We start from the raw sequence: 24,890 nt of genomic DNA on the forward strand, positions 1-24,890 counted from the left end.
TTAAAAAATAAAATAAAAATAAAAATGCAAGCTTTTATTGAGACATGATTGAGAAGCCACAAAGGTTTGTTTCTTAATGAGGCTGATGATTTCTTGCTTTTCCCCTTTACCTGCATGATTAATATTGCCGTTCTGTGTTCTATGCAAGGTTTATAGAGATTAGGGATGTTGAGCAATGGCGCTGGAAATGGAAGCAGGAAATGTTGGACAGTTCCATTGGAGATGGAGATAGGAGCAGAAGTCCTTGCAATTCGCAAGTCTGTTCGCGGCTAGGAGCGGAAATTATAGAAGTAAACAGGAGCGATATTTGCTTTAAAAAGTCTGTGAATATTACCTTAAAAAGTACGTTATTTTCTGTGGTGTTGTTGACACTTCCCTCCCACTGAAATGCAGAAGGTAAGCTGCATTGAGCTCCTTGGAGGAAAAGTACAGGTAGGGTATAAATGTGAATGACAATTAAAATAGGCGAAAATGAAGCATAACGCACGGCTCTGTGGCACAATGGATAGCGCATTGGACTTCTAGCGTAGTAAAGTGATTCAAAGGTTGTGGGTTCGAGTCCCACCAGAGTCACAGGTTTCTTTTGAGGATGAAAACAAATTTGCCAAAGATCCCAGTACCCACTGGGGAATTTGCATTAAAAAGCAGAGACATCACCTTGCCAACAAAGGTCCGTATAGTTAAAGCTATGGTTTTCCCAGTAGTGATGTATGGAAGTGAGAGCTGGACCATAAAGAAGGCTGATCACCAAAGAATTGATGCTTTTGAATTATGGTGCTGGAGGAGACTCTTGAGAGTCCCATGGACTGCGAGAAGATCAAACCTATCCATTCTGAAGGAAATCAGCCCTGAGTCCTCACTGGAAGGACAGATCCTGAAGCTGAGGCTCCAATAATCTGGCCACCTCATGAGAAGAGAAGACTCCCTGGAAAATACCCTGATGTTGGGAAAGATTGAGGGCACTAGGAGAAGGGGACGACAGAGGGCGAGGTGGTTGGACAGTGTTCTCGAAGCTACGAACGTGAGTTTGACCAAACTGCGGGAGGCAGTGGAAGACAGGAGTGCCTGGCGTGCTATGGTCCATGGGGTCACAAAGAGTTGGACATGACTAAACGACTAAACAACAACAAAATGAAGCATATGCTTCATCGTCTGGAGATGCAATTGTATGCACAACTAAAACAAATGGAAGATGGGGCTGAAGCTATTCAACTGCCCCTGTGCACATACCTCCTTGGCTTCTATGGTGTAGCTACACCAATCCCTGCCAACAGCTCATTTACTTAGAGCAGAAATGAAAAGTCCTTCAGTAGCTGGTAACCTTTCTCATCCACCAGGAAGTCTTTCCTTTGCCATCAAAGCACAACCCGAGGGTAGAAGCGGTCATTGATTCCGAGTCAAGTCGCATTTTCAATCTCTCCCTCTCCCTCTTTCCTGCACCTCATCCATCTTCTTCTTCCCCTTCCCGGCCCTGAATCCTGACAGATAGCTCTCAACAGAATTTATTTAATTCTGATCTTTCCGCCCTGAGACAGGTCAGCTTCCATCAAGAATGGAGATGGAGGCATCGTTTTGCAAGGAGGGGCAGCAGTGGGGGAACCGGCCCACGGGTTCCTCCTCCAGGTAGGGCTTCCCCATTAATTTGCCGCATCAGGAGGCCAACCGGACAGAGATCCAATTTCCACTCTAATTGGATGTAAAGCGAGACAGTTCATTCTCCCCGACTGGGCCACTTTTCAAGGTAACGAGCTCTGATGAAATCGATGTATAAGAAGTTGTCCACTGAACATTTTTCGGCAGCGACTTACATTTATCATCTTTACTTGGTGAGGGCTGCATTAGTGGGGAAACTGGGGGACATTTAGCATGTCAAGTTAATAGCAGGAGCAATAAAAGATGCCACTCTTGTTACAAGGAAGGGTAGCTTCCTCGGTCAAGGAGCTTCCTAAAGTCACGGGCAACATTTCGTTCAAGGCTACAGTCAGGACGGATGAAGGTCTGTTACATATTTTCAAGTACATTTCTCCCTATATACATAGAAATGTAGCGTGTCATCAGGCTCTGCAGTTCACACGGCCGCCAATAGGTGGCCACGTCAGCTACAACATGAGGAATGGCAGTCCGTCCCAGGAAATCCTCTTTTAAAACCATCCAAGTTCAGAACCTAAGCACATAAAGAAGAGCCTGCTGGATCAGTCCAATGGCTCATCTAGGCCAGCAGCCTCTTCTCGCAATGGCCAACTTGTTGCCTGTGGGAAACCTGCAATCAGGGTTCAAGAAGAAGATTACTCTCCCCTCCTGTGGTGTCCAGCAACGGGCATTCAGAAGCATTGCTGCCTCCCACTATGGAGGCAGAGCATAGCTACTGGACTCCAACTCCCATCATCCATGAATGGATGATGGGAATTGGAGTCCAACAACATCTGGAGAGCATCTGGTGGGTGAAAGGCTGGGATCTTTTAATCAGGGATGGGGACCCTCTGGCCTTCCAAATGTTTCTGGATAGCAACTCTCAGCATCCTTGACCAATGCTGGCTGCTGTGGCTACTGGGAATTAGAGTCCAGCAACATCTGGAGGGAGCTAAATTGGCGACTCCCGGCGTACGCAGACTGTCTCCCCACCCCCGCCCCGCTGCCCTGCTTCTTCCCCTTCACTCCACCAGGGTTATTTATAGTTTTTCATTCCTCTCCATGCCTCGACCTTGACGGCGCCCTCCCCAAAACGTAATTCCACAATCATTTATCAATTAGCTCGCAAAGCACTGGGGCTCCCTGGCTTCTTCGCAATGTGACCTGAAAAATCCGCCACGTTTTCTAGGAACCGAGGGAGGTGGGAAGAGATTAGCATGTCAGGCACACAAACGCACACATATACCATCTGCTGGGAAGCCCCTGAAGATCAATATTTGTCTGTTTAGCTTTAGGACCACCGTTGCACAGAGCAGACCCAGGGAAATTGGTGGGCATGACTAGTAATCCCGGGGTGTGTGTGGGTCGACTCAGATTAGAATGAGGTTGGATATAATTATTAGTCTTAACAACAACCATTTCATTGATGAATCACTTCCTACGAAGCATTTTAAAGCCTTTTCAAAATATAGTAAAACTCTTGTTGTCGTTATTGGACCCTAGTTAAGACTGCAGGCCAGAGAGAGCCTCAGAACTTTCTAATAATAATAATAATAATAATAATAATAATAATAATAATAATAATATATTATTATTATTATTATTATTATTATTATTATTATTTATACCCCGCCCATCTGGGCGGCTTACAACAGAAAAATGAAATAAAACAATTAAACATTAAAAGCCTCCCCAAACAGGGCTGCCTTCAGGTGTCTTCTAAAAATCTGGTAGCTGTTTTTCTCTTTGACACCTGTTGGGAGGGCGTTCCACAGGGCAGGCGCCACCACCGAGAAGGCCCTCTGCCTGGTTCCCTGCAACTTGGCTTCTCGCAACGAGGGAACCGTCAGAAGGTCCTCGGTGCTGGACCTCTGTGTCCGGGCAGAATGATGGAGGTGGAGACGCTCCTTCAGGTATTCTGGACCGAGGCCGTTTAGGGCTTTAAAGGTCAGCACCAACACTTTGAATTGTGCTCGGAAACGTACTGGGAGCCCATGTAGATCTTTCAAGACCGGTGTTATGTGGTCTCGGCGGCCGCTCCCAGTCACCAGTCTAGCTGCCGCATTCTGGATTAGTTGTAGTTTCCGGGTCACCTTCAATGTAGCCCCACGTAGAGCGCATTGCAGTAGTCCAAGCGGGAGATAACTAGAGCATGCACCAGAGCTTGCAGCGCCTTTACAGCCACTCCTAGAGAGACCTGCTACATGGGGGGGGGTGTCTCACACCTCCAGTCTGCTCCTGCAAAAACCTACCCCACTCCCAAAACTTCACGTACATTTGGAAAACTAAGAAACTGTTGCCAGCACCACAAAAATACCCATTTCCCAGAAGAAAAGGTGGAGATTCTTGGAAAAAACCCACCCCCAAATTATGAGGCAAAATGCCTTGTACATTCACAGATAGAACCTCGCCCCCCCAAAAAAAAACAGGCAATCCTCCCCAAAAGCAGGTAACCCCCCCAACTTCCCCCTCCTAATTTATTTTAAGTAAAAATTGAGTGGGCACCGGGGGGGGTTGTTTGTGAGGTGAGAATGCTGCAGTGCCCACAGAGGCCGCATTGGAGATGCGCCCCCCCCCCGCAAGATAAAAAGGGGTCCATGTCCTACCTTGCTGGCGCCAGGAAGCAGGTGTAGTTTCACATAGGGGTCTGAGAGTCCATTGTGATCCATGGGCTTGAGACCCTTGAAAAAGAGAGAAGGGAGAGAGCATGTCAAGTTATAAAGGGGGAAATTCCTGCAAATAAATAAAAATAATAATCACGTATCCCCCTCACTTTGGTTTCTTGCCACTCTGCTGCTCCTAGACAACAATCCCGGAATAACACAATGGGTGGCCAAATTTTGTGCAGCATCTATTAAAATATGACATTCAGCGATTAGCACTCAGGATTAGTATAACATATTGACACAGTCCTAGGTCAGAAGGGTTTCCTTTCTAACAGATAAATGTCCACCCAGAACTGCTCTTTCATGTATATGTGGGTATTTTTTAAATATTATTGTATTCTGCCTTGAGCTTTTAAATTTTGTAATGGGTGTTTTGTTTTGATCCTGGTCATCAACTGTAATAGAACGACTTGACTTGGCATGTATCAAGCCAGACCAGTAGTCCATCCAGCTCAGTTTTGTCTACACTGACTGGCAGTGACTCTCCAGGGCATGGGTAGGCAAACTAAGGCCCGGGGGCCGGATCCGGCCCAATCGCCTTCTAAATCCGGCCTGCAGATGGTCCAGGAATCAGCGTGTTTTTACATGAGTAGAATGTGTCCTTTTATTTAAAATGCATCTCTGGGTTATTTGTGGGGCCTGCCTGGTGTTTTTACATGAGTAGAATGTGTCCTTTTATTTAAAATGCATCTCTGGGTTATTTGTGGGGCATAGAAATTCATTCATTTCTTTTTCTTTTTCAAAATATAGTCCGCCCCCCCCCCACAAGGTCTGAGGGACAGTGGACCGCCCCCCTGCTGAAAAAGTTTGCTGACCCCTGCTCCAGGGTGTCTGGCAAGGGGCACTCCAAGCCCCGCCTGGAGAACTCAAGTGATTGAACCTGGGACCTTCTGCACGCAAAGCAGTTGCTCTACTCGCGAGCCGCTTCCAAGCCAGGGCAAGGTTCCCGAGAGCTGGAGAAGGATGAGCAAAGCAGCTACATTTCAAATAAGCCAGGAAACGGCATCCTGGGTTCTCCCAGTTGTGGATGGAAACCTGCAATTCATCACTGTTCTCTCCAAAGCCATGATACTGGGTCGAATCCAATAAACCACCTAGATAATTAATTACAGCCTTGCTGTTGTTCTGGCAGCTAATTCTAGGTTTCTTCCAACTCACAATTAATTCCCAGCTTAAGTAACTGAGCGGTTTCTCGAGGTACCAAATTACGGGGCTCTGGCATTTTTGATAATTGCTTGTGTGCAAACATGTTCCTTTTGTTGCCACATTACTGCAGGATGCTGAGAGGGGGTGGCTGTACCTGATTAAGCAGAGGCAGCGGAATGACAAAAGCCAGGGGTCTTGTGTTTGATTCAAGGGGTGGAAGAGGAATCACAGGATCACAGCATTGCAGAGTTGGAAGGGATACCCAAAAGTCATCTAGTCCAACCCCCTGCAATGCAGGGATCTCAGCTAAAGCATCCATGACAGAGGGCCATCCAACCTCTGCTTAAAAGCCTCCCAGGAAGGAGAGTCCACAACCTCCTGAGGGGAATCCGTTCCACTGTCTTACTGTCAGAAAGTTAATAAAAAAATTCCTTCAGTAGCACCTTAAAGACCAACTAAGTTTTTATTTTGGTATGAGCTTTCGTGTGCATGCACACTTCTTCAGAAAGTTCTTCCTAATGCTTAATCAGGATCTCCTTTCTTGTTGTTTGAATCCATTGGTTCAGGTCCAACCCTCCATTGCAGGAGAAAACAAGCTTGCTCCAACTTCCATGTGGTAGCTCTCTAGATATTTGAAGATGGCTATCATATCTCCTCTTTTCTAGGCTACACATAACCAACTTCCTCAACCGTTCCTCACAAGGCTTGGCTTCCAGATCCTTGATCATCCTGGTTTCCCTCTTCGGCACATCTTCCAGCTTGTTGATATCCTTCTTAAACTGCCCTTTCACCAATATCCCTCCATGAAAAGGTCTTCTTCTTCTTTTTCGGCGATCATTCGTAGCCGAGTAAGATTGTCTTCCATAAACACGATTTTAACAATGGGTCCGTAAGTGACTGTGGAGGCCAATTCTGGATCCACACGTCCTTCCACAGTGGGGACATTGGTTTCCAGGCGGGAGTTGATCACGGTGTGGATTTCCCAAGCGTGCCTTCCTGTTAGCACTGAGATCGAGTTTCTTCAAAGCCCATGACATCTTTGGTAAAGGCTGTTCTCCAACTGGAGCGCTCGCAGGCCAGTGTTTCCCAGTTGTCAGTGTTTATACTACATTCTTTTGAGAGAGTCTTTAAACCTCTTTTGTTGACCACCAGCATTACGCTTTCCATTTTTAAGTTCAGAATAGAGTAGTTGCTTTGGAAGACGATAAGAATCGGTGGTGGTGAGGTCGAGATGTCTAGAAGCCCCCTCAAGAAACAGAACATGTGCAGTGCCCACACAATGGTGGACTGAAGGAAGAGGAAGTCCTTTGGAGGAGGTCATGGCTGACGGAATGGAGCAGTAAACAGGAGCTCTGCACGCTGCAACACTTGGTTGCAGTCTCAACTGCCAATGGATACCAGCCATTACAGCAGGTGAACCTGTGGCCCGAAGGCCTGATTTCACACACCCTCTGGCCTAATTTCATGTGGCTGGGGGGGGAGGGGGGAGAAAGAAGGGGTGGCAGCTTGATTGTCCCACAAGTGAGAGATGTGGGTCAAATTCTGGACTTGATTAAAGAACCCCTCAACGGAGAACCAGGGAGGACTCTTGCACTCCCAGTGAGAGAGGGAGTGCAGGGAAACCACTGGGAAACTGGGATGGGAGGAGGGTGTGGGGAAGCAGCAAGAAAAATGGGGAAACATCATGCTGGGTCCACAAAACACTGTTGGAAGTTTGCGGTAAGGGTGGGGGTGGGTTAAAAAGTTTAATCATGTGATTTAAGGCTGGATTGATTGGAAAAGTCTGACACTGGTATGAAATATGGAATTTGCTGGGTTTTCTGGGTAACCTGGGTCCAGGGGAAGGAGGGAAGAATGAAGTATTAAAAGGGAATTCATTTCTGGTGAAAATTTAAGTTGGGGAATTAATTAATTAGAATGTATGTATATAAAAAATTGAGTCAATAGATAAAATTGAAAGGAGATAATTAGAGAGGAAATTTTAATCAATTGGAAAATGATTGGTATTATGTGAAAACTGTTCTATAAGGAATTGGAAATGGGGAACCAATGGGGGGGGGAACCGGGGGAGTCCAAATGATATGATGATGATATAAGATTATTAGATAATTTTTTCTTTTTTTTCTTTTTTGTGGTGTTTTTGTTTTGTATTATTTCTTTTTGTGTTTTTTCTTTTTTTTCTTTTTGTATGGTTTTCTTATGTGTAAAATGAATAAAGATGAATTTTTGTTTAAAAAAAGAAGAAGGGGTGGCAGCGTGAGAACAAGAGAGAGAAAAGAGAGCGGCAAAGAAAGAGAGGCGAATGGGCTGCCCTTGGCCATTTCCCCCCTCTGGGCTGCCCTGACAAATGACACCAAGGAAATGTGGGCCATGATGGGGCAAGAACGGAGGCGTCCCCACCCATTCTTTTGGCCTTTTGACTCTCTGAAAAGGGTTGGCTATGTTGGGAAAAAAATCTCTCTCTCTCTCTCTCTCTCTTCCCAGGCTTCACTAGCTCAGCAGAGCTTTTTGCCTGATTGCACAACCTGAGAGTCTGCAATGTGGTTGTGTGTGTGTGTGTGTAGATGATGCTCATAAAAGCCGCCTCTTTCTCCCTCCCAGAAAACAACCGTGAAATAGACCCTGCGTAGCAATTTGATTTTGCTGCAATTGAATTACCTTCTAAGGAAGCCATAAAGGGCCATTCTGAAATGACGTGGGAGGAGAGGGGTAAATGGATGGACGGTGTGTGTGTGTGTGTGTGTGTGTGTCCTTGATGTCATTTCTGGCCACCTGACGGAGCCATTAAGAGGCCCCTACTTTAATTATAGCATGAAAGAGGGGGAAAGCTGCACCAGAGCTATGCATTCAAAGCAGAATCATAGAATCATAGAATCGTAGAGTTGGAAGAGACCACAAGGGCCATTCAGTCCAACCCCCTGCCAAGCAGGAAACACCATCAAAGCATTCTTGACATATGCCTGTCAAGCCTCTGCTTAAAGACCTCCAAAGAAGGAGACTCCACCACACTCCTTGGTAGCAAATTCCACTGCCGAACAGCTCTTACTGTCAGGAAGTTCTTCCTAATGTTTAGGTGGAATCTTCTTTCTTGTAGTTTGAATCCATTGCTCCGTGTCCGCTTCTCTGGAGCAGCAGAAAACAATCGTTCTCCCTCCTCCATATGACATCCTTTCATATATTTGAACATGGCTATCATATCACCCCTTCACCTTCTCTTCTCATGCCACTTTAAACATCCACTGCTCCAGCCCACCCCCCAAAAAAAAGAATCCTGGGAACTGTAGTTTGTCAAGGGGGTCTGAGAGTCGTTAGGAGACTTCACTGGAGTAAAGTGTGTGTTAATTGGTGGCCGTGTGGAGTAGTTATTAGAGTGCTGGACTGGGACCTGGGTTCCAATCCTTCACTCAGCCATGAAGCTCACTGGCTGATCTTGGGCCAGTTACTGCCTCTCTCAGCCTAGCCTACCTCAAAGGGTTGTTGTGGGGATAAAATGGAGAGGGAGAAAACTATGCACACTGCCTTGAGCTTCTTGGAGGGAAAAGACGGGCTCTTAATGTAAGAAATTATCTATATCTATATCTATTTATATAATATAAATAATGAAAGCAGATTATATTAAGGGAAATTGCTTTGCACAAAAAGAAGCACCTATTAGTAGAAATTCGCCCTAAAATACAAATTCCTAATGAAATTCACCCTAAAATCCACCCCTATTCTAGCCCTCATGAAAATGCATCTTAGGGCATGTTTCTGCTAATATTGGTGCTTCTTTTTGCAAGCCATTTCCCCTAAAATGTAATGGATTTGTATGTACCAACTTTCAGAGTAGACCCATTGAAATGAATAGGCATGAGTAACTTAACTCCCTTCATTCAAATGGGCCTAACTCTGAACAGAATTTGGTTTGACACAAGCCAAGGTATAGCATTTATTATATGAAAAGTCACAGGGGGCTTTACGGGGCATGAGCCGATCGGAAACAAAACTTTTGCAGGCTGGGACAGTATTGGAAGTGAGATTCTGTCTAACTGCCCTGATAACATTGTGAGCACAAATCGTCCCAAATGAACAATGAAAATGATCCCTGGATTTGCGTGGCTTTAGAATGCAGGTGGGACTTCTAAATTGATATTATACTGTACAGCCAAAGATTAAAATGATTGGAGGGAAGATCAAAAGGAGAATGGAAAACTGAGCTCATTTTTTATTTTTTTTTAAGAATACATGAATAAAAAGTTCCCAGGCGCTGTTGAAATATTGAAGGCTTTTAAAATGTCAGCCTCCTGAACAGGCACAACAGCCCCAAGGATATGTCCTATGTTATAAGATGATCTGTCTGGATTCTGCACAAATTAACACACACCGGAATAAGTCTCTAGCACAGTCCTGTCAATGTCCTTGAAAAAAACACAGGCAGACAAAAACCCCACACGGCTGGCTAGTACAAAGATGGGCAAGAGAGGGGGGGGTTGGCCACTTGAAACATCCCCACAATAGAGGCAAATAAGCAGCTTATTGGCAGAACATCTGATTTGCAGAAGGTCTCAGTTTTAATCTCCAGCATCTCCTGGGTGGGCTCCGAAAGAGCCCTGACTGCTGCCAACTTTACTTCCAGGAACATCAGGTGACCTCCAGCATCCATGAAAGGCAAGCAGTTTTTTTGGGGGGGGGGAGAGAGGGGGGGGGAGAGAGAGGGGGGGGACCTTCATCTTTCAAATCCACTCCCTACCCCTTCCCTTCTGCACAGACTTTGACTTGACCCTCTCCGCCCCAACCTCTCAACCGAAGCAAAACCAAAGTAACCCACCAACTGATCACAGCACCTTTTAAAAGTATTTTAAAAAAATGCATCGCGTTTATCTTAATACACACACACATACACCACTATTCATAACAGATGCATCACAGTGGTTTACACATTTAAAATGCAACAGTAAACAAACAAACAATAAGACCTTTCTTCATTAAAACAAAAGGTTTGTTTTTTTTTTTTTAAAAAGCCAAGAAGCATGGGATAAAAGCAGCTCAGTGGTCAAAGCTCGGTTGGATTAGGCTGTGATTCTATGTCTAGTCAGAAGTAAGCCCCATTGAATTCAATGGAGCTTATTCCCAGGTGGGGGTTAGGGCTTTAGCCACTCATAGTCACTTACCTGCTTTTTTGCCCTCTTTTGTTAGTGGGGGGGGGAGAGGAAGGAGAACAGTTGTCAAAATTCAGATTGTGTGCACCTTGGGAGCAGAGACCTGCCTCCATTACTCAAACTTAGTTGGTCTCTAAGGTGCTACTGGAAGGATTTTTTATTTTATTTTTTGTTTCCTTTACTTACTGTTTCTCTGCAAAACGGCAATGCACATTTTGTAACAGACAAACGGGCTGTTTTGCAACACACCATGGCTACAATGATAATATTTGGACTGCCTTTGTCCTAAACCAGACATGGCCAAACTTGGCCCTCCAGATGTTTTGGGACTACAACTCCCATCATCCCTAGCTAACAGGACCAGTGGTCAGGGATGATGGGAATTGTAGTCCCAAAACTTCTGGAGGGCCATGTTTGGCCATGCCTGTCCTAAAAGAATGCATGGCCAAGTTTCCCACAGTAACACCACAAAGCGAGGGAGGTTTCAAATGCCTTGTCTCTTTCTGGTTGGGACACTCCAGTTATTCTTTTTTTTTTTTTTTAATTTATTTTTATTAAAGGTTTTCTCAGTTTACAAAGACATGGGCAGTGTCTCTCATAGCATTTTTACAGATCAGTTTCAATTGTTGAGACATTGGGGAGGAAAAGGGGGAGAACGGTAGATAAGGGAAGGGGGTGGGGGTAGTGTGACAATGTTTCTAGTTTACTTAAAGTGTGTTGGGGGGGTTTGTCAGCATTGGTTGTGCAGGTTCTTTGTTGTGCATTTGTTTTCCTTTGATGGTGAGAGTTGTTGGGGTTGGCCTAGGATATAGTTTTCTTTTGTGGTTGGCTGTGGTGGTCTGTTTTATGTGAGTAGGGTGGGCGGGTCAGGTTAGCCATATTGATTTGTATGCTGTTGGTGGATTTCTGTCGTTGTCGTGTTGCGCTGTGTATGTGATAAAGGGGAACCATACTGGGGTGAAGCCGTCTTCTTCTATTTGACCCCGTGTCAATTTCAACTTATTGGTTAATTTTTCTAATAGGGCTATTTCCCATACCGTCTGGTACCATTGGTCTATGTTTACTCCTGCCAGGTCTTTCCAGTGTCTGGTTATGGTGTTTCTGGTAGCTGAGAGTAAGTGGGTTATGAGTTCTTTGTGATGTAGGTGGGCATTATTGTCCTGGAAGATGTTTAGCAAGGCCAGTTCTGGGGTAAGTTCTAATGTTTGTTGGGTTATTTTACCTACTTCTCTTACGGTTGTTCTCCAGAATTGTTGGGCTTTGGGGCATTCCCACCACATGTGGAAATATGTGCCTGTTGATGTGCATCCTCTCCAGCATTTTGATGAGGTTCCTGGGCGTATTAGTGCTAGTTTTCGTGGTGTTAGGTACCACCTGTAGATGGTTTTCAGAGTGAGTTCTTTCCTTTTTGCTGATATGGATTTAAATGGGGGTTTAGACCACATTCTGGTCCATTGAGTGGGGTTGATTTCATAGCCTATATCTTCTTCCCATTGTTTTTTTATTGCGTCTGAGTTTGTGGAATTTTGGTGCAGTATTTTATATATTGCAGATACCATCCCTTTGCCGTGACCCTTTGTCGTTAGAAGGAGGTTTCAAAAGGTGTCAGGGGTCTTGTTGCTGCTGATTTTATTACTGGCTTGTTTAAGAGGGCATGTAATTGGTGTTGTGCTAACCAGGGTATTTGGGTGTCTTCTAGTTTATCCTGTATTTCTCGTGTTGTCAGAGGTATGTTATTTTCATAGAAGTCTGTTAGGCGATATAGGCCTTTGGTTTGCCAAGTTTTAGTTTGGATGTTTTGTGCTGCCTGGTGGAATAATGGATGGTAGACCAGGGGGAGTAGTGGGGATGTGGTTGGGGTTAGTTTGTCCGTTTCTGTTTTCCATGCTTTGAACATGGTTTGTGTGTACCTATTAAGTGTTGTGGGGATCCTTCTTAGTTTGTTTGGGAAGAATGGGTATGCTGTGGTGCTGATATTCTCAATTGTGTCTCTCTCTAAGTGTATCCATTGTTTTGTCTCATCTTCCAGTATATACGGGATTATATGTCGTATTTGATTGGCCCTGTAATATGTTTCTATGTTAGGGATTCCCCATCCTCCTTGTGAGGTGGGGAGGTGCAGGTATTTGGTGCTTATTCTTGGTTTTTTATGTGAGAAGATGAAGGAGTGCAGTTTTCTCTGCCATCTGCGGAGTTGAATTGGGGGGATCCAGACTGGGAGGGTTTGGAATAAGTAGGTTAATTTTGGGAGGGTGATCATTTTGATCATTGCCATTTTATCTGAGAGGGTGAAATTCATGGTGTCCCATCTCTTCAGGTCTTTGTTTATTTGTCGCCACAAGGGTTTATAGTTGTGTAGGTATAATTTGTTGAGATTTTTGGTTATTTGTACCCCTAGGTATCTGAACTTGGTGTGGCAGAGTTTTATTTTGGTGATATTAGTGAGTTCTTTCTGGGTGTGGGGAGGAGTGTTGAAGCACATGGCTTCTGATTTTGCAAAGTTTACTCGCAGGCCTGACACCGTTGCGAATGTGTTGAGTTCTCTGGTTAGGGAGATTGCTGTGTTTAAGGGGTCTGATGTTGTGACCATTAGGTCATCTGCAAAGAGCCCTATTTTATATGTTCTGCCTTTTATTTCCACTCCTTTGATGTCTGTGGCTGCACGGATTCGGATTGCTAGCGGTTCTAGGGCCAGTATAAATAGGAAGGGTGATAGTGGGCATCCTTGTTTTGTGCCCCTTTGGATTTTTATGCTATTGGAGTCTATGTTGTTGATTCTGCATTTTGCTGAGGCTTGGGAGTATATTTGTTTGAGGACTTGTAGAAAGTTTGGGCCAAATTTCATGCTAGTTAATACTGCTAACAGGTATTTCCATTCTAGGCAATCAAAGGCCTTGAGGATGTCTAGAGACATGATTGTCATTGGGGTTTTGGTTGCCTTGCTGTGTTCGATTAGGTTCAGCAGTTTCCTGATGGGGTCTGTGATATTGCGACCAGGGACGAAGCCAGTCTGATCTGGGGCTACTAAATTGCATAAGAAGTTTTTTAAGCGGTTGGCCAGGATTGATGTGAATATCTTGTAGTCTTGGTTTATTAATGAGATTGGGCGATATGATTCGACTTTGAGATTGTCCTTCAGTGGTTTTGGGATGGAGACTATTTTGGAGTGGGTCCAGGTTTGGGGGATGGGCCCCCCTTTCATGATGTCGTTAAATAGGCGAGTCATGTGTGGCATTAGGGGTTCTTTGAATTTCTTATAGAATTCTGCTGTGAAGCCGTCTGGGCCTGGGGCTTTGTGTGGTTTCAGGTTTTTTAGGACCGTGTCTATTTCCTCTGGGGTGATGGGCCTGTCCATGTATTCCTGTTCTTCATCTGTTAAGGTAGGCATGGTCAGCCCTGCTATGAATTCTTTTATTCCCTTCTCAGGTGGGTTGTGGGATGTGTATAGACTAGAGTAAAATTCTGCAAATTCTGAAGTTATTTCTTTGGGGGAGAATGTTGTGTTGCCGTCTTTTTTGGTGATACAGTGTATTCTTGTTTTGAGTGTTCTTTTCCTGCATCTATTCGCTAATAGTCTGGAGTTCTTCCCTCCATATTCGTAGAAGCGTTGTTTAGAATATAGAATGTTGATCATTGTTTTATTAATTTCTAGGGAATCTATTTCTCTTCTCTTTTGTTCTATAAGTTTAAGAAGTTTTTTGGATCCTGTTTGTTTGTAGCGTGATGAGAGGGTTGTAATTTCTTGCACTCCAGTTATTCTGATGGGTTAGGCCAGGCATCCCCAAACTGCGGCCCTCCAGATGTTTTGGCCTACAACTCCCATGATCCCTAGCTAACAGGACCAGTGGTCAGGGAAGATGGGAATTGTAGTCCAAAACATCTGGAGGGCCGAAGTTTGGGGATGCCTGGGATAGGCTGACAGACAGTGACCAGCCCAAGGTCACCCAGTGAGCTTCATGGTTGAGCAGTGATTTGAACCCTGGACTTCCAATGTCCTAGTCTGACACTCTAACCACTGAGCCACACTGGCTTATCATTATTTTCACATGATCATTCCGGAGTCAGGATGGTACAATGGTTAGAGTCTCAGGCTAGGTGCATAAAAGCAAAGCAAATCCCTTGAGGCCCACCGAGTGACCATGAGCCGATCTTCCTTTCTCAGCCTATCCCACCTCACAGGGTCGTTGTGGGGACTTAAAAGAGGGATAGAGACCCAGGTTCACCACCACAAGCTCTGTGGTGGAAGAGCAGGGGGATATAAACTTTGAGGCTGGGTTAATGCCATGTGCTCTTCACGGGACTGCGCTTGGAAGCTCCAGTACAGAATGCAGAGGCTAGACTGCTGGTGGGGGCAGACAGCAAGACCAAAAAAGGAAGAAGAAGCACTGTATCCAACTAAGTTCTACTCAGAGTAGAACACTGAAATGAATTGTTATTGGTTTGGAGGGTCAGTCTGGATGATATCTGTGGGGCCCTTCGAGGCTTGTGATCCTATGTATGTGATGTTCAGAATCAAGTAGAAGAGGCCACTGAACTGGTCAGCCAAGTTCCTTTGTGAGATGATGGCCTTAGCTGGCCAGTTAAAGGTAAAGGTAAAGGGACCCCTGACCATTAGGTCCAGTCGTGACCGACTCTGGGGTTGTGCGCTCATCTCGCATTATTGGCCGAGGGAGCCGGCGTATAGCTTCCAGGTCATGTGGCCAGCATGACAAAGCCGCTTCTGGCAAACCAGAGCAGCACATGGAAACGCCGTTTACCTTCCCGCTGTAGCGGTTCCTATTTATCTACTTGCATTTTGACGTGCTTTCGAACTGCTAGGTTGGCAGGAGCTGGGACCAAGCAACGGGAGCTCACCCCGTCACAGGGATTCGAACCGCCGACCTTCTGATCAGCAAGCCCTAGGCTCAGTGGTTTAACCACAGCGCCACCTGGGTCCCAGTTAAGTACCACCATTTACATATCTAAAAAGCTTGCTCTGTTGCCATGGAGACAAATGGATGGGTGTTTTCCAAACCTCTATTATCCTAGAATGGAGAACAATAGGCCGTGTGTGTGTGTGTGTGTGTGTGTGTGTGTGTGTGAAGACAAAGGCATGTTTTGCTCTGTGCTGGACCCAAAGCTGAGTTTGGGGCATCCCTGGAACCCTAATAGGGAGACAAGATCTCCTGCGATGTCAATGCAGCAAGCTCAGGTTGTATAGGTGTGTAAATAAAACCATATATCCTAAAGACACTGCAATCCCCACAGACCCTCATTTCAAGGAAACCAAACTCTGTGGAAGTGGCAGAACCTCTGGAGTCTCTCGCAGCTTGGAGACTGGGATGCATGCGGCAATGGAAGCCTATATCATCCAGGGCCATTCATTTCAATGGGTCTACTCCAAATAGGGAGAACACTGGCTAGAACACGGAGTGAGTAAGCTGTGGCAATGGGGTGCATAAGAAACATGAAATTGGGACTCCTGCTAGCAATGAGCTTAGGTGCTGCGCAACTCTGGAGCAGCAAATTGGTGAGCCTGCGACCCGCAAATTCCCCCAAAATTGGGAGGTGAGCAATATCCGGACACAGCGACTGGCAGCTATGAAGCGGTGTAGCCAAAGCACCTCCTGCACCCACCCCATTCTCTTTGAAGCACCTTGAGCAGCTAGATTTCATGCTGCAGTGTGAGACGGGCCAGCCTAGGTCTCGCAGGGTGCAATAACAAGCCACGTGGCTAAAGCCAGGCCTTACCTTTCGGTACTCAGCCTTCGGCACCTGGTATCCCCCCGGGCCGAGAGACAACGAAATGGAAGTGTGGAAGAATGGGGAAAGAAAATGGGGAGGGAAATAAGCACGAGGAGGGGAGGGGGAAACATAGAAAACAGAAAAGAAACGTGTGAAGAATGGAATGGAGACATTTTGTCTGAGCCGTGTGGGTGCCAAAGGGTTAAGGGTGGGCTCAACATTCTGAACATAAAAAGCAGACAAATCAGATTCTTGGGGATATTATTATTATTATTATTATTATTATTATTATTATTATTATTATTCTGCCTTTTCCCCCAGACCGGGACTCAAGGCGGTTTACATAAATTTAAGGAACACAGATAAAATACAAAAAGCTAACGCCATTGAAAAGTAATTGAACTCTAATAGAATTAAAGCAATTCAAAGAACGAATCTATTAAAATGCAGATAATAAAAACAGTGCAGCACACTATTAAAAGCGCTGAATCCAGCTAAGTCAGGAGGTAAGGTAATGAACCAGAGCAGATCTTCATAGCTCAGCTGGTAGAGCGTGAGATTCTTAATCTCAGGGTCGTGGGTTCAAGCTCCACGTTGGGTGTAAGATTCCTGCATTGCAGGGGGTTGGGATAGATGACCCCTCGGGGTCCCTTCCAACACAGAATCAATTATGTGATTCTATGGCTTCAATGGGTCTACTCCGAATGGGATTAGCACTGGGAAGCAGGATGCCGCCCCAAAAGACTGGTGGCAATATTAGCAGTTACAAGGGCAGCAAGGTTCTGCCTCGCTTCATTCTAACAGCTCTGAAACAGGTTGAAATTCAACAGATGTGGTTCTCCCCCCAAAAAACTTTTTGGGAGGGGTGAAGTTTTTTTTTAATTTCATTTTATATTGTATACAATACAGAGAGAACAGATGAAATTTTAAAAGACTATAACAATTACAGTAGTCCCACAACATACATGTATTTAACTTGTCTGTGTTCAGATTTAAGTGTTTGGCTATATATATATATATATATATATATATATATATATATATATATACCCTGTTTCTCATATTTTAAGACATACCCATAAAATAAGCCATAGCAGGATTTTTAAGCATTCAAGGAATATAAGCCATACCCCGAAAATAAGACATAGTGATAGGCGCAGCAGCAATGCCGGCCGTGGCAGGAGGAGGAGGAAAAAAATAAGACATCCCTTGAAAATAAGCCATAGTGTGTTTTTTGAGGAAAAAAATAAATATAAGACATGTCTTATAATATGAGAAACACGGGTATATATATATAATTGAAAAGTGCGTGGGAAAGGGGTTGGCGTCCAGGAGAAAAGACTTTGGCGATCTTTGGTGCCACCCAATGTGTTTTGACTGTACCTGATTTGGGCTTTAAGCACAGTCTTCGCAATCTAACCCCCGTGCTAAGTTGCGGGCTGACTGTATCGAACACAGAATAAGTCGAGTAGCACCTGGGTTAAAAGAACGAAGTCCCTTGTAAAGACTACTGATCATCAGGTATCACTCCAGATTCACCAGGTTGTGTTGAAACTGATGTGATTCACCAGGTTGTGTTGAAACACCAGCTTGTGTTGAAACTGTTTGTATATGAAATAAAGGGATGGCAAATCATATTAAAAGTGTCTGTCGAAATCTCCAGTTATGTGTGATTTTCTCCATTGCGGATACATTCCAGAGTGAGCGGTACTGAGCGCCCGGTGTAAGATTTGGAGCTGTTTTCCATCAAGATGGAAAGAGCAGGAGGCTCTTAATCTCAGTGTTGTGGGTTCGAATTCCACATTCGGCAAAATATTCCTGCGGTGCAGGGGGCCGGACTAGATGACACTTGGGCTCCCCTCCAACCCTGCAATTCTATGACTATTCCAGCTGCCAAGATCATATATAAGACCAATTCATTTGGCAATATTTCTACAATGGTTGTTTCCCATTGGCAGTAAGTTGCTTTCGGTTGCGCTGGGCAAAATAAAACAAATTCCATAAATAAATAAAAAAATAAGAATAAAGGTAAAGGGACCCCTGACCATTAGGTCCAGTCGTGACCGACTCTGGGGTTGCGGCGCTCATCTCGCATTATTGGCCGAGGGAGCCGGCGTACAGATTCCAAGTCATGTGGCCAGCATGACAAAGCCGCTTCTGGCGAACCAGAGCAGCACATGAAAACGCCGTTTACCTTCCCGCTGTAGCGGTTCCTATTTATCTACTTGCATTTTGACGTGCTTTCGAACTGCTAGGTTGGCAGGAGCTGGGACTGAGCAACAGGAGCTCATCCCGTTGCAGGGATTTGAACCGCCAACCTTCTGATCAGCAAGCTCACAGCGCCACCTGGGTCCCTAAAATAAGAATAATCACCCCCAAATCTTGACCCTCTGCTTAAGTAGGGCTGCCATATGTCTGGACATTACCGGGACTTCAAAGGCAGAATTGACATGGGGGGACAGACAACAACAAATTTTGGGGTGACCTAAAAACAGGGGGTTTCCTTTAATAATAATAAAAAGCTTAACAGTTTTGAGGTCTTCCCAGTGCTTTTTTCTGGGGGGACACAGGGGGACGCCTACCCCTAAACATTTTGTGAATCTTTGTACTTTTGTCCATTTATTTCCCCCGATTTGAACTATAAAATGGTGGTTTTCTTGAGTCAAAATGGGAGTACCCCTAAACAGTTTTAAAGGAAAAAAAGCACTGGGTCTTTCTAAAAAAAACGTTGAACAACTTTTGGGGTGTCCTGGTTTGTTTACTTTTGGGGATATGGCAACCTTAGTTCAAGATTCGGCCAAAGCTTCAGGCTGCATCCAGCCAGAAGCTTACAAGCAACAAATTAAGAGTTCGCCTAAATGGACGCGCCGGCCCTGTTTGGAGGTGAAGGGGTGTGACCTCTCAGAGGCTGCCCCTTTCGCCCCCCCATCCCCTGGCACAGCCCCCCCCCTGGACTGTGGCTGGGCCAGCGAGCCGCCCCCCTCCTCCCTCGTTAGCCCACTTTCGCTGTTCCGCGGGAGATTGTGCCTTCCTTTGTCACTTTCCGCTCCGCTGCTCGCCTCCCTCTCCCCCTCGCCCTCCGTTTTTAATAGGTTCATTCGACGCTACACTTTCCTTTATTATTTGACAAATGGGATAAATGGAAAAAAGCACTCAGTGTGGTCTAAATGGAAAAGCAGGGGAGGGCAGGAGCGGGGGGGGGAGAGAGAGAGAGGGAGAAGAGAAGGGGCCCCGAAACCACCAGCGCGCACGACACAGCCTTCTGGAGAGATGCAATTCTCCGTGACATTTTGCTTTCAATTAAAATAGAGGAAAGAAGAAGATATTTGAAAAATAAATAAAAATAAAACAGGCCAGGGGGAAAAAAATCCCACCACGCACATCATTCAGGGCCTTTTTCTCCCTACAGCTCTGCAGGTGGAGAAGCTTTTCTTCTTTGGGGGCAATCTTCGTTGGGGGGCGGGGACACACACACACACACACACACACACACACACACGTGCAAGCAGGGGGAGGAGCCAGAGACAAAAGTGGGCGGTGCAATTTACACAGGCTATACCCCTGCCCGTTGGACTAAATTCTGCACTCGCTGGTGTCCCTCTCTATCCCCCACGCAGAGAGGCAAGGGTGTGTGTGATCAGAGTTCAAGCATATATTCCCAGTCCAGCAGAAACCCTCCAGGAGGATGCAAAGCGGGGCTGGTGAGGGGTGTGGCCTGGTGGGAGCTCTGAGGGCCAGGTAGAGTGACCTGGAGGGCCACATTGAGCCCACAGGCACTGAGCTTTCCCCACCGCCACCTGCTGGAGTTCGTGATTGCACACGAAAAGTGAGGGTTTGATATGCAAGAGGTGCGTCGTCCCCACAGTAAACAGCCCTCTACAAGCACTCTAAATGACTGATCAGGTGTTTAGTGAAATGCAGAGGGTTTTTTAAGAGGTGCCCTGTTCTTCCTCCGCCAATTAAACGCTTCTGCCCAGCACAAACCAGCCTATTCTCTCTCCCCTCCTTCCTCTCCTTATCCTCCCGCACTGCTGCCGCAAAGGGTTGCCAACTTCTTTAACCGCCCCTGAACAAAAGCATCCCCTGCGGGAAAGGTTCATTCCCCACTCCATCACCAGTTCTCCTTCAATGATCCGATGAGCGACAGCATGATGGAATATAGGCAGTCCGGTCCAGCAAGGCTCTGCTCAATTTTCTTACACTCTTATCATTCTTTTTTTAAAAAAAAAAAAACTAAAAAAAAACTAAAGCTCTAAAATGTACATTAAAAAGAAATAAAAATCTCAGATTGCCCAGAATGATCCATCAAACACAGATTATCGAGGCAGGAAAGGAGGAGAAAGGGGGAACCCCCCCCCCATCTATACAAGCTGTTCTTTCAATGTCTTCTTTGATGCATTAACCCTTTTGTCGGAGGGAGGTAAACAAACGGCCCAACTTCTCTGTATACATCAAGGGAAAAGGTTCCTGGGGATCAAAAGGGATATGAGCGATACATCTTTTGATAGTGGGAAGATAAGACGAACTGGTTATTTTCCAAGGCTGGGAGGAGCACGGGAAAGAGAGAGATTAGCCGTGATGGAGAGATGGCTGTACAGGAAATCATATCTGGAGACAGCGAGGGAATATAAAGAGAATGGAGCAGACAGGCCTGAGATTTTCATTTCAACTGAGTCTTACAACCAGCCAAGTCCCCGAACGAGAGAAGTTCACAAAGAAATAAATGAAAGGATGAAAAGCTTGAGCGTGACCTAACTTGCAGAGGAGGTCGCTTGCTGCCTCCCTGCTTGAGTGCCTGTCCGCTTGGTCATGGGCCTCCTTCCCTTCACAAGAACATAAAAGCAGCCCTGCTGGGTGAGGACGGAGGCCCACATATAGCACGTCATTCTGTTACCCAAAGCGGCCAATCAAATGCCTCCGGGAAACCTATCAAGCAAGGCGTGAGGGGAGCCGGCGCCTCCCACTGCCAATCTCCAGATCCTGGAGGTACGTAGTATACAGCCCTTGCAATTGGTAGCCATTGATAGCTACACCCAGCATGAGTTTCCTTAATCCGCTTTAAAGTCAACCCGGCTATCAGCCCTTACAACACCTTGTGGCAGGGAGTTCCAAAGCTATTAAACTACGTGCTGCTGTGTGAAGTAGTTGGGAATGTAAAAAGCTGTCTTATACTGAGTCAGACTGGTGCACCATCAAGTTCAGTATTGTCTACACTGACTGGCAGCAGCTCTCTGGTGTTTCAGGCAAGGGGGCTCTCCTAGCGCTATGTTGAAACAAGGACCTCAGAAACAAGGACCTCCGACAGTGGAGATAGCGTACAGCCATCATGGTTAATAGCCACAGAAAGCCTTATCCTCCTCCACAGACTGGTCCAATCCTGTATTAAAGCCATCTTGCTTTGGAGGCCATCACTAAACCTTGTGGGAGTGAGTTCCACAGTTTAACTGTGCCCCATGCGAAGAAGTTCTTCCTTTAGCATGTCCCGATTACTCCCAACATTCGGCTTTTGGATGGCCCTGAGTTCTAGTCTTACGAAAGGCAGGGTGAAAACAATTCTGCCAATCTGCTTCTTCCACTCTGTGCATTATCTGACACATCTCCATGGTCCCCTCTCACTTGCCTTACCCCCTAATTTAAAACACCCCAAATATTGCGAACTTTCCTGGGGCGCAGATGCTCTACCACTGAGCTACAGACAGAAGTTCTTCTTTCCCCCTCTTCTGAATCTCTTACCCTCCAGTCTTCATTGGATCAATGGCCCCTTGCTTCCCTGTCATGGAGAGCGAGCAAAATCTCTCTAACCACTTTCCCCGCCCACTGGCCCTAATTTTACTCTTCATATCCTCCCTTAATCCCGCTCAAACTAAAAAGCAGGTTGACCCTTCCTCACTGAGATGTAGCTCCAAGCTCTTTGATTGTTCTGGTTGTCGGCCCTTCCCAGTGTGGAGAGCCAGTGTGGTGTAGTGGTTAAGAGCGGTAGACTCGTAATCTGGGGAACCGGGTTCGTGTCTCTGCTCCTCCACATGCAGCTGCTGGGTGACCTTGGGCTAGTCACACTTCTTTGAAGTCTCTCAGCCCCACTCACCTCACAGAGTGTTTGTTGTGGGGGAGGAAGGGAAAGGAGAATGTTAGCCGCTTTGAGACTCCTTTGGGTAGTGATAAAGCGGGATATCAAATCCAAACTACTCTTCTTCTTCTTCTTCTTCTTCTTCTTCTTCTTCTTCTTCTTCTTCTTCTTCTTCTTCTTCTTCTTCTTCTTCTTCCCAAATTCCAAATTCTAAATTGGGACAGGGTTACTTTTGGGGTTGGCCCAGAGCCCATAGGAAGCCTAGTTGTGATTATATATCAAATGAATGTCTTGATCGGAATATTGCCAGGGGTCATCCCTTGAGATGCATCCAGGCAGAACAAGGTCATCCAAGGACACAAACCCCACAGTCCCAGTGGCCCAGCAAAGTTTTAAATCAGCGTCGGTCACAAACACATAAAGCAAATCGGTTTGGATTTCTCCCACCTCCTTCACCCACCCCATCCTCTTTGAAGCACCTTTACTTTCATTAATACACAGCACGCACACGCACACACACACACAAAACTTGTGGTTGGCATCCATTTGTCTCAAGAGACAATGGAGTGTGCCTCCCGGGGGTGAAGTCAAACAGCACTGGAGTGACCTCCCCGGGGTGATGTGGGATGGAACGCTGGGGCAGACAAGTCACAACAGTTCCTAGAGTGTCTACTAAGAGGAACTCACCTGGAGGAACACCTGACTAAGTTCAGTTTCCTCTTCCTCCAGACATGCAGATGAGATGGATTAGCTGGCAGATAAAAGCCCCTAGCCAGCAGCCATTCTCTCTCTTAGCCATCTCTTCTTCAATGGGAACACATCTCCAGAGAATCTCCAGTTAGGATGGTCCTCCCTCTCGGCCTGCTGCCAAGAGAGAGACCAGATGGAGCCTTACACTACTAAGTAGACTCCAAATGTACATATTTGTAGCTTTTCTACGTAAGCCTGCCTTTCTGAGATTATGCTGTTAACTCAGGATGAACCTGTAAGTAAACTCTATCTTATTTTATGAACACTGTGTTGTGCATTTCTTTTAAGAGGGACAAAGGGGATTTGCCAGGAAGTATAATATTGTTGTATAGGTTTTAACAAACCTGAACGCACACTTTTGCTGCACACAAAAGGGAAATGTCACTCTGCTGATATTGGAAGCTTGCTAACACAAGCTTGGATAGGATCTATCTAATAATATATCCTAATCCACATCCCTAACATTCCCACAGGCGCAAGCCTGGGCAGTGTGTATGGAGGTCCTGGGCTACCCAGGTGACAAGAAACACCTTGGCTTCGCCGGTGTGGCCCAAAGGAAAGCAGAACACCAGCTTGGCTGCAGGAACTGCTGGAAGGAGGCATACAAGGCACCATCCAACTGTTTTAGGGACTCCACGCCAGATTAAATGTAGCAAAACGGGCACCGTAATTTGTGAAAGGTGACCAGAACAAGACACCATCTCGAATTTCATCCATAATCATTGCAAAACACAGTGGTGTTGAGCAGGAACTTTCTTAGGGCAAAATATACTTTGAGACCCCTTCATGGATCAATGCCTTGTCGTGGCGAAGGGGCTTGAATAACTCAGAGAAGCTATGAGCTATGCCATGCAGGGCCACCCAAGATGGACAGGTCATAGTGGAGAGTTTTGACTAAACGTGATCCACCTGGAGAAGGAACTGGCAAGCCACTCCAGTATCCCTGCCAAGAAAACTCCATGGACAAAGACAACAGGCATATAAAAGTTATGACGCTGGAAGATGAGCCCCTCAGGTCGGAAGGCGTCCAACATGCTACTGAGGAAGAGCGGAGGACAAGTACAAGTAGATTCAGAGCTGATGAAGCGGCTGGGCCAAAGCCGAAAGGACGCTCAGTTGCGGATATGCCTGGAAGCGAAAGGAAAGTCCGATGCTGTAAAGAAAAATATTGCATAGGAACCTGGAATGTAAGAACCATGAGTGGAGGTAAGCTGGATGTGGTCAAAAATGAGATGACAAGAATAAATATCGACATCCTGGGCATCAGTGAACTAAAATGGAAGGGAATGGGCGAATTCAGTTCGGGTGACTATCATATCTACTACTGTGGGCAAGAATCCCGTAGTAGAAATGGAGTGGCCCTCATAGTCAACAAAAGAGTGGCAAAAGCTGTAATGGGATGCAATCTCAAAAATGACAGAATGATCTCGATACGAATCCAAGGCAGACCTTTTAACATCACAGTAATCCAAGTTTATGCACCAACTACCGGTGCTGAAGAAAGTGAAATTGACCAATTCTATGAAGACCTACAACACCTTCTAGAAATGACACCAAAGAAGGATGTTCTTCTCATTACAGGGGACTGGAATGCTAAAGTAGGGAATCAAGAGATAAAAGGAACAACTGGCAAGTTTGGCCTTGGAGTTCAAAATGAAGCAGGGCAAAGGCTAATAGAGTTCTGTCAAGAGAACAAGCTGGTCATCACAAACACTCTATTCCAACAACACAAGAGACTCTACACATGGATATCACCAAATGGACAGCATC

General features: G+C 45.7%; 1 protein-coding gene and 1 non-coding gene across 2 annotated transcripts in view; one reads left to right on the plus strand and one right to left on the minus strand.

Annotated features, from left to right (window-relative positions):
- The window catches only part of DOC2B (double C2 domain beta), a 132,037-nt gene that overhangs the window by 63,609 nt on the left and 43,538 nt on the right, over positions 1 to 24,890 (minus strand). Inside the window, exon 3 of the mRNA XM_035139755.3 lies at positions 4,236 to 4,310. Within this exon, the coding sequence (XP_034995646.1) occupies positions 4,236 to 4,310 (75 nt within the window). The remainder of the gene's footprint in view (positions 1 to 4,235; positions 4,311 to 24,890) is intronic.
- TRNAR-UCU (transfer RNA arginine (anticodon UCU)) lies at positions 488 to 573 on the plus strand. The gene is given in 2 exon segments: positions 488 to 524; positions 538 to 573. It is a non-coding gene; the product is annotated as a tRNA-Arg (tRNA).

This window comes from Zootoca vivipara, chromosome 14 (genome assembly GCF_965207765.1).
Source record: "Zootoca vivipara chromosome 14, rZooViv2.hap1.1, whole genome shotgun sequence".
In the NCBI taxonomy this organism is placed as follows: Eukaryota; Metazoa; Chordata; class Lepidosauria; order Squamata; family Lacertidae; genus Zootoca; species Zootoca vivipara.